Raw genomic sequence first — 13,539 nt, 5'->3', positions numbered from 1 at the left:
GGGCGCGCGGCGCGGGCCGGGGGCGGGGACACTGCAGCGGTCGCGGCGGCGCGGACACGGCCCGGCCGCCCCCCGTGGCAGGCGCGGCGCGGAGCGAGCGGGCGCAGCGCGGAGCTCGGGCCCATGGTGCGCCCGTGTCCGTCGGTCGGGCCGCGCGGGCGGCTCCGCGCGTGGCCCGGCGCTCGCGAGCTCGCCCCCTCGCTGCGGGCCCGGCCCGCCCGCTGCCGCCGCCTCCTCCCCCGGGGCGGCGCGGCGCCGGCGGGCGGCGGCGCGGAGGCCGGACCGGGCGGCGGCCCAGGCGGCGCTGGGGGCGCGGCGGCCAAGGCGGGCGGCGCCGCCGACATGACGGACAACATCCCGCTGCAGCCGGTGCGCCAGAAGAAGCGGATGGACAGCAGGCCCCGCGCCGGGTGAGTGGGCCCGGGCCCGCGTTTTCCTTTGTCCGCTCCTCCCGGAGCCCGGCGCTCGGGCCAGCCTGGCCGGGCCTGACAGGTTGGCCGCGCGCCGCGCCCGGCGCCATGAGCCCGGGGCAGGGCTGGGGAGGCGGGAAGGTGGGGAGGGGGTCCCTGCGCTTCAGCCCCGGGCGGCACCTAGCTGATGCCGGCCCTTTGGGGTTCGAGCGCCCGGTTGCCTGGGCCTCCTTGCCCACCTTCCTTTAGAAACCCCGAGAAGCCGGGTCCGCCCCAGCGCTGTTTACACACTCGCGGAATTCGGATCAGCCGTGCTTTCTCACCGTTTTATTGTTCCGTAATTAATATCTGTCCGTAATTAATATCTGAGGTAACGATTTGGTCAGTGTCACACCGAGCTCTGCGCTTGGAGCATTACTTGGGAGCCCAGATATGCTCAGCTTTTAGGGGGGCACGGCCTACGCCGCGGGGTACCCCATCAGCGCCCCTGGGTCCCAGCCTCAGGAGGCTGCGCCGAGACCACCTGCGCCCCGGTGGCCCCTTCCCCCTCCGCCCCGGGTGGACCCGAACCAGCAGTCGCAGGAGGGTGGGAGGGGCTCCTACTGGCCGCTTGGTGACACTACCCCTTGTGTTCTCCCCCCACAATTTGGGGGAAGGAATCCCACGGCTGGGACAGGGGCTACCACCTGCTGTGCCCTTCCCTCAGTAGAAGACCCCGAGGGCAGCTTATGCGCGGAACAGGCGAGGGTTTTCCGCATTTGGGAAGAGGGGACGGGTTGGTATTTTGCGCCTCGCCGTCTTCCTGTTCGGAGGATGGCAGCGTGACCCGTTGAGGTTTGCGAGGCTCTCGCATCGCCTGCCATAGACTCACCTGGGCGTGAGGGGCGGGGGTGGGAAGGACGAGGGTGGGCGCTGGTGCAAATGCAGATTTCCCGGCCCCCGCCTAGACCAGCCAATCAGAGTTCTGGGGGGCGGGGCCTGGAGATGTGCATTTCCACAAGCCGCGCAGGTGAGGCTGGAGCCCGCGGGAGGCTGAGCGCGGTGTTGGGCGGGGCCTGCGGCCGCTCTGCTCCGCCCTTCCTCGGGCGTCTGGTCCTCTCTGGGCACTTCCCGGTGGCGGCCGCTTATTGCAGCGTCAGTTGCTCGGAACAGGAGACGCAGCGGGTGGAGTGAACCATAAGGGTGGCTTCACCAGGTGTCAGTGGAATCTTAAAAAAAAAGAATGGTGCTGGCGGCCATTTTGTGGGGTCTTTGTCCCTGGCTTCCTGAATCCTCCGATGAAGAGGCCTCGCTGATATTACCCAGAGGAGGAAAGTGGAGGTTACGGAGGTTAAGGGCTGTAGGGAAGACTGCAAAATGGAGATTGAACTCCGGATTGTCTGAACCCAAAGAGGAGTGTTCCCTCACTCCTCCCCTCTCTGTTTTGCGTTTATTATTATTATTATTAAGACGGAGTCTCACTCTGTTGCCCACGCTGGGGTGCTGTGGCGAGATCTCTGCTCACTGCAGCCTCCGCCTCCCGGGTTCAAGCAGTTCTCTGCCTCAACCTCCCGAGTAGCTGGGATTACAGGCGCCCGACACCACGCCTGACTAATTTTTGAATTTTTAATAGAGACGGGGGTTTCACCATCTTGGCCAGGCTTGTCTTGAACTCCTGACCTCGTGATCCACCCACCTTGGCCTTCCAAAGTGCTGAGATTACAGGCGTGAGTCACCGCGCCCGGCTATTTTGTTATTTTTTTAAACGGGAGTGTGGGAGAGGACGGTCTTGCTATGTTGCTCAGGCTGGTCTCAAAACTCTTGGCCTCAAAGAATCCTTCCACCTCAGCCTCCTGGAAGTAGTCTGCTGCGCTGGCGTTTTTTTTGGAGACAGAGTTTCGCTCTTGTTGCCTAGGCTGGAGTGCAGCGGTGTGAACAACGTCCGCCCCCAGGTTCAAGCAATTCTCCTGTCTCAGCCTTCCAAGTAGCTGGGACTACAGGCGCCTGCCACCACCCCCGGCTAATTTTGTCTTTTTAGTAGAGGAGAGGTTGCGCCATGTTGGCCAGGCTAGTCTTGATCCGTCAGCCTTGGCCTCCCAAAGGGCTGGGATTACAGGCAAGAGCCACTGCGTCTGGCCTCCTTTGTTTTAATGATGACAATTGACTTGAACACTATGCCTGGAACAGTGCCTGGTACATCGTACACCCTCAGTAAATATTGTAATGAATTAATATGATCAGTGGAGTCTAAAATCCAGTGGTTATTAATTTGTGCCATGAGCAGTTATGAGACGCCTACTATGTGCAGGAGCCACTTCAGCTGATGGGGATGCAAGGATGAATTAAAGAAGACCTGCCCAACAGGTGTGGGTGTCCTGACCCTGGCTGTGCATTGCAATCACCAGGGAAACTTAACTACCCTTTTCTGATCCATTCTAGACCTTTGAAAGAAGAATTTAGGGTGGGACCTGGGTGTCTAGCTATATCTAAGCTCCCCTGATGATTTTAATATGCAGTCAGAGTTGAGAACTTTTGAGTCAGTACATGAAAGAAAAATGCGAATATTGTTCAAAAGTGATCATTAGCGTGATAGAAACATGAACCGTTCATATGGAGACCCAGAGGGAGTGGTGCAGATAATTTTATTTAAAAGTAAGTTTTCTAGTTTGTGTTGGAATGGAGCATCACAGCCCCTTTAGAACTTGCCAGCTTTGGAACTAATCTTTCTTTTTTTCTGAGACGGTGTAGTTTCACTCTCGTTGCCTGGAGTGCAATGGCTTGGTCTTGGCTCACTGCAACCTCTGCCTCCTGGGTTCAAGCAATTCTTCTGCCTCAGCTTCCCAAGTAGCTGGGATTACAGGCACCCACTACCACACCCGGCTAATCTTTGTATTTTTAGTAGAGACAGTTGTTTCACCATGTTGGCCAGGCTGGTCTTGAACTCCTGACCTCAGGTGATCCACCTGCCTCGGCCTCCCAAAGTGCTGGGATTACAGACGTGAGCCACCGTGCTTGGCCTGGCACTAATCTATTTCTGGTTTTTTTTTTTTGAGATGGAGTTTCACTCTTGTTGCCAAGGCTGGCACGATCTCGGCTCACTGCAACCTCCGCCTTCCAGGTTTAAGCGATTCTCCTTGAATCAGCCTCCTGAGTAGCTGGGATTACAGGCATGCACCACCATACCCGGCTAATTTTGTATTTTTAGTAGAGGCGGGGTTTCTCCATGTTGGTCAGGCTGGTCTCGAACTCCTTACCTCAGGTGATCGGCCCACCTTGGCCTCCCAAAGTGCTGTGATTACAGATGTGAGCCACTGTGCCTGGCCAATCTGTTTCTTAAACAGTGACATGGATTTGGATTCAAATCGTGTATCAGGGTTGCTGTGCATTTGCATAGATGCTCTTGTATATAATCTGCATTTTCAGGAGTAGCAACATCAAGGTGGGAATCCTGAAGTTTAGAAACTCTTGAGAAGCACAGAGAGATGGAGGAGCTTCCTGAAATAGAACTGGGGGCTGGGGGATGGCAGCGTGAGGGCTAAAGTGGGTGGGTGGTTAAAGGAAGAAGAAAGTAAATATGTAATGGGTCAGGCTGTCTGCTGGATGCTTGAGATAAATAGGGCTGTTTTAATCCTTACAACAACCATGTGAGTTTTTGGAGTTAATCCTCCCATTTTAGGGGCCGGGTGTGGCGGTTCAAGCCTGTAATCCCAGCACTTTGGGAGGCCAAGGCGGGTGGATCACTTGAGGTCAGGAGTTCGAGACCAGCCTGGCCAACATGGTGAAACCCTGTCTCTACTAAAAATACAAAAATTAGCCGGGCGTGGTGGTGGTGCCTGTAATCCCAGCTACTGGGGAGGCTGAGGCAGGAGAATTGCTTGAACCCAGGAGGTGGAGGTTGCAGTGAGCCAGGATTGTACCACTGCACTCCAGCCTGGGTGAAGAAGCAAGATTCCATCTCAAAAAAAAAAAAAAAAATTCTCCCATTTTATTGACAGGGAAACAAAGATTCACTGATATTAATGTGTTCATGGTCTTGGAGGTTGTAAGTGAGAGGAGGCAGTTTTGAACCAGATCCACCCATTTCACCTAATGGTTCTAGGCAATAAAGCTGTGAATGGTTGGAAGATTTGTGGTTAAAAAAACCAAAAATGGTGCCACATGTTGTAGGGGACAGAATGCAGTTATTTCTGGGGTTACTCAGCGAATGTTACCAAGACATGCAGCTTATTTTTGGAGGAATCCCCTGGCTTCAAAGTTCTTTTCTCTCTTGAGAAAGTTACCACATCCTGATGTTGAGAAAACTTTTGAAATGGTGTAGTTAGGAAACAAGGCATTTCACCTCCATTGCTGGAAACCATTTTATGACATCATGCCCTTTGCTTATGGCTGAATGGAGCTCCTCTTGTGGTGAAATGGCAGGGATTATTTGTTAGGAGCCAGGACGCAGGAGTCCATTGAGGAGCTGGGTTCACACCCAGGCTCTGCTGCTTACTAGCTTGTGATCTTGGGAAAATAACTTTACCTCTCTGAGTCTCAGTTGTTTCATCTGTAAAATGGGAATAACAATAATTATGTATCTCCTAGAGTTTTTTAGTCTATGTAAAGTTTAGGAGAATAAGTGCTCAGTATGCCTTAGGTGTTTACTAGGGCTAATGGTGATCATTAGGTGTTTGCATGAGGTTTACCGTTGGGGTCTACAGTGCGCTTCTTTGAGAGGAAGGGCCTTTTATGAGAAATTTAGAAATATTATGAATTTCACTGCTTTTTCCTGATCAAATTCAGGAAAATGAATAACTATGTAGAGCATTCTGTCCAGGTATATCGAGGCCCTGGTGTGATGTTGTGGCAAGGATGGGAGCTTAGGTACCAGGTGGCCCAAGACTTTGCCTTGTTGTAACAATCTACGTTTTGTGGCCACATTGGATGAGGATGCTTTGATGCGTGATATATTTGGATTTGGGGGACTAGGAAGTTTTGAATATGAATCAGATTGAGAAAGAAGAACTGAATAGGTACGTTGTCTACCACAATTTTTAAAACAGCTTTATTGAAGTATAATTTATATAGCATACATCTATTGAAAGTATGTAAACTGGCCAGGAGCGGTGGCTAATTCCTGTAATACCAGCACTTTGGGAGGCCAAGGTGGGCGGATCAGGAGGTCAGGAGATCCAGAGCATCCTGGCTAACACAAGTGAAACCCCATCTCTACTAAAAATACAAAAAAATTAGCCGGGCGTGGTGGTGGGCACCTGTAGTCCCAGCTACTCAGGAGGCTGAGATAGGAGAATGGCGTGAACCCGGGAGGCAGAGCTGGCAGTGAGCCGAGATCGCGCCACTGCACTCTAGCCTGGGTGACAGAGCGAGACTCCATCTCCAAAAAAAAAAAAAAAAAAAGTATGTAAACCATCGATTAAAAAAAAAACAGGTGTATGGAGTTATGCAACAATCACGCCGGCATGGGTTTTGAATGTTTTCATCACCTCCGAAAGTCTCCTCCAGCCCATCTGCAGTTCATCCCTGCCCTTGCCCCAGTCCCAGGCAACCAGTGATCCGCTTTCTGATTCCATAGGTTTGCCCTTTCTGGAAATTGTCTATCAATGGAATCACACCACATGTTGCCTTTTGTGTCTGGCTGCTTTAATTTAGCATGAAGTTTTTGAAGTTTCTTTTTATTGTGTAATAGAATTTCAGCTGGGCTCGGTGGCTCACACCTGTAATCCCAGCACTTTGGGAGGCCGAGGCAGGAGAATTGCTTGAGCCCCGGAGTTCAAGAGTAGCCTGGGCAACATAGTGAAACCCTGTCTCTACAAAAAATAAATAATAATAATAAAAAAAGCCAGACATGGTGGCTTGAGCCTGTGGTCCCAGCTACTTGGGAGGCTGAGATGGGAGGAGTGCTTGAGCCCAGGAGATCTAGGTGGCAGTAAACCCTGATTATACCACTGCACTCCAGCCTGGGCAACAGAGTGAGACCCTGTCTCAAAAAAAAAAAAAAAAAAAAAGCCATTTGCGGATACATCACCTTAAATCTTTTTGTTTGTTTGTTTTTAGACAGGGTCTCGCTCTTGTCACCCAGGCTGGAGTGCAGTGGCATGATCTCAACTCACTGCAACCTCTACCTCCCGGGTTCAAGCGATTCTCATGCATCAGCCTCCTGCTGTAGCTGGGATTACAGGCGCCCGCCACCACGCCCAGCTAATTTTTGTATTTTTTTTTTTTTTTGAGACAGAGTCTTGCTCTGTCACCAGGCTGGAGTGCAGTGGTGTGATCTTGGCTCACTGCAATCTCTGCCTCCTGGTTCAAGCAGTTCTCCTGCCCCAGCCTCCGGAGTAGCTGGGACTACAGGCGCATGCCACCACGCCCAGCTAATTGTTTGTATTTTTAGTAGAGATGGGGTTTCACCATGTTGACCGAGATGGTCTCGATCTCTTGACCTCATGATCCGCTCACCTCAGCCTCCCTAAGTGCTGGGATTACAGGCATGAGCACCACGCCTGGCCTAATTTTTGTGTTTTTGGTAGAGACAGGGCTTCACCATATTGGCCAAGCTGGCCTCGAACTCCTGACCTCAAGTTATCCACCCGCCTTGGCCTCCCAAAATGCTGAGATTACAGGCGTGAGCCACTGACCCTGGCCCGGCCCAGTGTTATCACAGCGTCCTTAAAAGCAAAAGACAGGCAGGAGAGTGAGTGTCAGCATAAGAGAAAGATTGGGAGAGGCTGCACTGCTGGCTTGAAGAGGGAAGAAGGGGCCATGAGCCAGGGAACGCAGGGGACTCTAGAAGTTGGAAAAGGTAAGGAAACGGACTCTCCATTGGCGCCTCCAGAAGGAACACGGCCCTGCTGACACCTTCCTGGATTTTAGTGTCGTGAGGCCCATTTTGGACTTCGGACCTAACTGTAGGGTAATAAACTTGCATTGTTTTAAGCCACTCAAGTTGTGCTGATTTTTTTTTTTTTTTTTGAGGCGGAGTCCCGCTCTGCCGCCCAGGCTGGGGTGCAGTGGTGCAACCTTGGCTCACTGCAAGCTCCGCCTCCCGGGTTCACGCCATTCTCCAGCCTCAGCCTCCCGAGTAGCTGGGACTACAGGCGCCCGTCACCATGCTCGGCTAATTTTTTGTATTTTTATTAGAGATAGGGTTTCACCGTGTTAGCCAGGATGGTCTGGATCTCCTGACCTCGTGGTCCGCCCGCCTTGGCCTCCCGAAGTGCTGGGATTACAGGCGTGAGCCACCGCGCCCGGCCAAAGTTGTGCTAATTTGTTACAGCAATGAGGAGAAGCTGTCACACACCGACGTGTGCTGCAGACCCTGGGAACAGATTGTCGTGCTCCTCTTTCCATCCCGCGGAGGGGACTGGAGTCTAGACAGGAATCTGCCGCCTGGGTGGAGGCATCAGAGGCATTTCAGAGGTCCTACATTTTGCCTGAGAGCATAGAGCTTACGTCAGCATGTTTATGTGACTCATTATCTGATGGTGGAGGAAAAAGATGAATATTTATTTAGTACCTTCAGTGTTTTGGCTCTGAACTCATGTTTCCTCTTTCATGTTGCACAATGGCCCTTTGATGTTGGTATTTTTTTTAATTCTTGCTTTACTGATAAGGAAACAAAAATGCCCTTTCTCTTTGATGTGATGGAGGTGGTGTTAGGTAGGACTCTCATTATTCTCAGGACTTACATTCTTGTTTTTTTTTTTTTTTTTAAGACAGAGTCTCACTCTGTCACTCAGGCTGGAGTGCAGTGGCGCAATCGAGATTGAGTGAGCCGAGGTCACTGCAACCTCTGCCTCCTGGGTTTAAGCAATTCTCTGCTTCAGCCTCCCAAGTAGCTGGGACTACTACAGGCCTGCGCCACCACGCCCAGCTAAATTTTGTATTTTTAGTAGAGACAGGGTTTCACCGTGTTGGCCAGGATGTTCTTGATCTCTTGACTTTGTGATCCGCCTGCCTCGGCCTCCCAAAGTGTTGGGATTACAGGGGTGAGCCACTGCGCCTGGCTTTTTTTTTTTTTTTTTTTTTGAGACAGAGTCTTGCTCTGTCGCCCAGGCTGAAGTGCAATGGCGTGATCTCGGCTCACTGCAACCTCCACCTCCCAGTTCAAGTGATTCTCCTGCCTCAGCCTCCCGAGTAGCTGGGATTACACGTGCCTACCAGTATGCCCGGCTAATTTTTATATTTTTAGTAGAGATGGGGTTTCGCCATGTTGGCCTGGCTAGTCTCGAACTCCTGACCTCAGGTGATCTGCCTGCCTTGGCCTCCCAAAGTGCTGGGATTACAGACGTGAGCCACCGTGCCCTGCCCAGGACTTGCAGTCTTTATTTAAGTCATTGTGAGCACTGAATTTTCGAATACCGAACCATTGCTCTTAGGGGAAATATGAGGTTAGGTTCCTGAGAGGCTCTGGTCACGTTATTTTTGTTGACTGATCGATGAAGAACCTCGTTTTAGGTGTGTTTCTGTTTTTTAAAAACCCCATACTTAATGTACATTATTGATTCATTAACATCGAACTCACAGGCAACAACTCTGTAACTCAGGCCTGGAGGCAGCTTATCTGACACGTGTATTTTTTCCATGTGGCACGTCCCAGCCTTCCTGTGCTTAGAGATACTAGTTAGTGCTTCTGCACTGTGCTGAGGGGCCATTTTAAACTGCAAAACCATCAAGGAAAAGCACAAAAATGCACAAATCGTGGCAGTAAGAGACCACAAAAATGACTATTTGTAGTGTGAGAGCTGCAATGAGAAGCCTTGTGTCACCTCAGCTGGGAATGTGTGTGTCTGGGGGCGGGGCAGGGAGGAGCAACTCACCATTTTGGCCACACTGCACGCATTCATGAGTGACTGTGAAGGGGCTGCAGCTGTTGATTTGGGATTACAAGTTTGAGGGATTTGGTGAATTTGCAAATACAGAAATTATAAATTATGAGGATCAATTGTATATAGTGGGATGGGTATGTGTTTCAGTGTCCTTCCTTTGACAAAGTGGAGGTAGTATTAGATATGTGACATGTAGGGGTGTGTGTACATTTTATTTTATTTTTAAATTTTATTTATTATTATTATCATTTTTGTGACAGAGTCTTGCTCTTGTTGCCCAGGCTGGAGTGCAGTGGTGCGATCTCGGCTCACTGCAACCTCTGCCTCTGAGGTTCAAGCAATTCTCTTGCCTCAGCCTCCTGAGTACCTGGGATTACAGGCACCCGCCACCACGCCTAGCTAATTTTTGTGGTTTTAGTAGAGACAGAGTTTTGCCCTGTTGGCCATGCTGGTCTCGAACTCCTGACCTCAGGTGATCCACCCACCTCGGCCTCACAAAGTGCTGGGATTACAGGCATGAGCCACCGCACCTGGCCGTGTGTGTACATTTTAACATCCTTTCTTTGATGTGGTGGAGGGAGTATTAGGTATCAAGCATATAGGGGTATGTTTTGAGGGAGGGGATTGTGCTGGTGGGTGAAACCCAGAGACACCCCCCTCCTCGGCCACTGACCTTCCCCTCTCTGGACTGGCATAGAGAGTTGCACCAACAGCTCTTTGCCCCCCTGGGATGAAAACAGTGGAGCAAGCCTTGGCAGCGGCCCATGGGGCTATGCTCTCTGTCCTCTGCCAGCGCCCAGCTGCACTTGCGCCATCCCCTTCAGTTACAGAGGTCCTCCCTTGCTCTGCCTTGTGCTGACCAAAACCAGACTAGCCGCTCTCTGCCCGCGTGGAGACCAGAAGATGTGTTGTTGCAAACCCACAGAGGGACTCTGAAGGATGGAGTGTGGACATGGGCGCCGTGCCTGCCGGGCTTCCCTGCAGAAGGGCTCTTTCTTTTCTTTTTTGAGACAGAGTCTCATTCTGTTGCCCAGGCTGGAGTGCAGTGATATGATCTCGGGTCACTGCAACCTCCGCCTCCTGAGTTCAAGGGATTCTCCTGCCTCAGCCTCCTGAGTAGCTGAGATTACAGGTGCAGGCCACCATGGCTGGCTAATTTTTGTATTTTTAGTAGAGACGGGGTTTCACCATGTTTGTCAGGCTGGTCTCGAACTCTTGACCTCGTGATCTGCCCGCCTTGGCCTTCCAAAGTGCTGGAATTACAAGCATAAGCCGCTGCGCCCGGCCCAAAAGGGCTCTTTCTACTTACTCTACAGCTGGCTGGCGAGAGGAGGTCCCTGTAGTCCAGTCCGCAAGGACACCTTGACCTCTGCCTTGCATGCAACAAGTTGGAAAAAGGAGGCAAGGCATTGAACCAGCCATCTTTGGACTTTTGTCCCTTACTTCTCAGAACAGAATGTTCTTTTAGTGTCTTTACCCAGATGGAAATGTTGAAAGTCAGTGATAAGGGCTGGCTGTATTTTATGACTGCATTTGAAGCGGAGGGGATGAGATGTGTCTTCAGGGTCACTCATGAAGGTGGTGACTTTGGTTTAATTTGGAAAGAAAAAGACTAGTTGTAACATTTTTATTGATGACATTTAGAATGATTCTGATTTTAATAACTCGTATCTGTTTTCTCTAATTTGTGTGAGTTTGAAAGATTAATATATGTATGAAAGGTTAGCAATTATTTTTATGAGCCCTTCTGTTTGTACCAAATGATACTTGCTTTCTTGTTGTAGTCATGGCAGGAAGTTTCCTTTTAGAATTTAAATAAAAGGCAGTCAATTTAAAGAAAACCATGAAGTCTGTAAAGAAAACCATGAAGTCTGAGATTTGTAGATACCCCAAGTCATGCCTGACATTTAGGAAGTAGTGGCCCATGCTGAAATGTCACAGTCTAAACACATAATGTTACTGCTACAAGGGGAAAGAAATAGGATAGTTGGTTGTGCTTATACATTTAAAACCTTTTTTTTTTTTTTTTTTTTGAGTCGTACTCTCACTCTATTGCTCAGGCTGGAGTACAGTGGGTGTGATCCTCAGCCTCCTGGGTTCAAGCAATCCTACCGCCGTAGCCTCCCCAGTAGCTGGGATTACAAACATGCACCACCATGCCTGGCTAATTTTTGTATTTTTTTATAGAGATGGGGTTTCTCCATGTTGCTCAGGCTGGTTTCAAACTCTTGAGCTAAAGCAGTCCGCCAACCTCAGCCTATCAAAGTGCTGGGAATACAGGCGCCAGCCACGGTGCCTGGCCCTGCTTTTATTTTTGTCTAAACAGAATTTGCAGAAACTCTGGGGGAAGATAGTTGGAAGAGGCCCCGTGCGAGCAGGGAAAGGCTTCTGGTGAGAGCTGGAAAGGTGGACTGGGCCGGATGCTCTTCCTTCGCCCCAATTAAATCTCTCTGGCATTTAGCAAATGCCAAGGAAAAGCCTGTTGGCGGTGGTCCCCAAGGAAGAATCAGTTTGTAGTGTCAACAGTGCCTTGCTCCTAACATGGGCCTGGCAGGATCTCCCACATGCCGCAGGCAGTTTGCAGTGATGAGATAAAGTCAGGCTTGGGGCCGGTCTTGGTGGCTCACGCTTGTAATCCCAGCACTTTGGGAGGCCGAGGTGGGTGGCTCACTTAAGGTTAGGAGTTCAAGACCAACCTGACCAACATGGTGAAACCCTGTCTCTACTAAAAATATGCTGCGCCTGGCCGATATTTTGGGTTTGATGATTCCCTGTTATGGAGGCTGTCCTGGGTATTGTAGGATGTTTAGCAGCATCCCTGGCCTCTGCCCACTAGATGCCAGTGCCATCCCCTCCCCACCTTGTGACAATCAAGAACGTCTCCAGACATTGCCAGGTGTCCTCTGGGGGGTGAATGGCCCTCAGAGCCACTGGACTAAGGAAGCTGATATTCACTGAGTGGCCATAGTCCTTTTAAGGTGTCTCATCCTGTCTTTTTAAAAAAAAAAAAAACCGAAAACAAAACTCAAGACATCTGTTGGATGAGAGATTCATATAGTCTGGACTATTGTTCTTGCTATGAGGTCAGCTTTCTGATTTAGTAATTAAGGAAGCTTTGTGCTGTTAGAACATTTGGGAAATGTTGCAGACATGGATCCCCCACCCCTCCCCAAATTTACATGTTTGAAGCTGGAACCCCCAGCACCTCAGAATGTGACTGAATTTGGAGACGGGGCATTTAAAGAGGTGATCAATTTAAAATGAAGCTGTTAGGATGGGCCCTTTTCCATTCTGCCCGGTGACCTTATAGGAGGAGATTAAGACAGAAAGAGAGGCTGGGCACGGTGGCTCACACCTGTAATCCCAGAACTTTAGGAGGCTGAGGCAGGTGGATCACCTGAGGTCAGGAGTTCAAGACCAGCCTGGCCAACATAGTGATACCCCATCTTTACTAAAATTACAAAAATTAGCCGGGTGTGGTGGCGTGCACCTCTAATCTCAGCTACTAGGAAGGCCGAGGCAAGAGAATTGCTTTAACCCAGGAAGCGGAGGTTGCAGTGAGCCAAGATCACACCCCTGCACTTCAGCCTGGGCGACAGAGCGAGACTCCGTCTCAAAAAGAAAGAAAGAAAAAAAAAAAAAAAAAGACAGAGACACCAGAGAAAAGACCATGTGAGGACATAGGGGGAAGGTGGCCGTCTACAAGCCAAGGAGAGAGGCCTCAGGAGAAACCAACCCTGCTGACACCTTGTTCTTGGATTTCTGGCCTCCAGGACTGTGAGAAAATAAGTTTCTGTTGTTTAAGCCATCCAGTCTGTGATATTTTATTATGGCAGCCCAAGGAAACTAATGTAGGAAGCATCTCATTTATTGCCATCTTGGCATGTGTGGTATCTCTTAGTGTTATTAAGCTTTTATTTGAAATTAATGTCATGAATAGTGCAGCTATGAACTTTTTTTTTTTTTTTTTTTGAGATGGAGTCTCGCTCTGTCGCCCAGGCTGGAGTGCAGTGTCACGATCTCGGCTCACTGCAAGCTCCGCCTCCCAGGTTCACGCCATTCTCCTGCCTCAGCCTCCCGAGTAGCTGGGACTACAGGCGCCCGCCACCACGCCCGGTTAATTTTTTGTATTTTTCATAGAGACAGGTTTCACCGTGTTAGCCAGGATGGTCTCGATCTCGTGACCTGCCCACCTTGGCCTCCCAAAGTGCTGGGATTACAGGCGTGAGCCACCGTGCCCAGCCGCTATGAACATTCTTGAACACATCATTCAGTATGTATTATGTGGCTTTGCTGGGCCCTAGGGTATATTTGTGTTTAGCTTTAGA

At 50.4% G+C, this 13,539-nt stretch overlaps 1 protein-coding gene across 1 annotated transcript in view; it reads left to right on the top strand.

The window, feature by feature from the left end:
• Nucleotides 1-260: 260 nt before the first annotated feature.
• Nucleotides 261-13,539, top strand: part of ATP9A (ATPase phospholipid transporting 9A (putative)) — a 173,756-nt gene continuing 160,477 nt past the window's right edge. Inside the window, exon 1 of the mRNA XM_054542330.2 lies at nt 261-410. Coding sequence (XP_054398305.1) covers nt 343-410 — 68 coding nt within the window. The 5' untranslated portion in view covers nt 261-342. The remainder of the gene's footprint in view (nt 411-13,539) is intronic.

Source organism: Pongo abelii, chromosome 21 (genome assembly GCF_028885655.2).
Source record: "Pongo abelii isolate AG06213 chromosome 21, NHGRI_mPonAbe1-v2.0_pri, whole genome shotgun sequence".
Lineage (NCBI taxonomy): Eukaryota > Metazoa > Chordata > Mammalia > Primates > Hominidae > Pongo > Pongo abelii.
The sequence above is the reverse complement of the archived record's forward strand: the minus strand, read 5'-3'. Positions and strand labels throughout refer to the sequence as shown.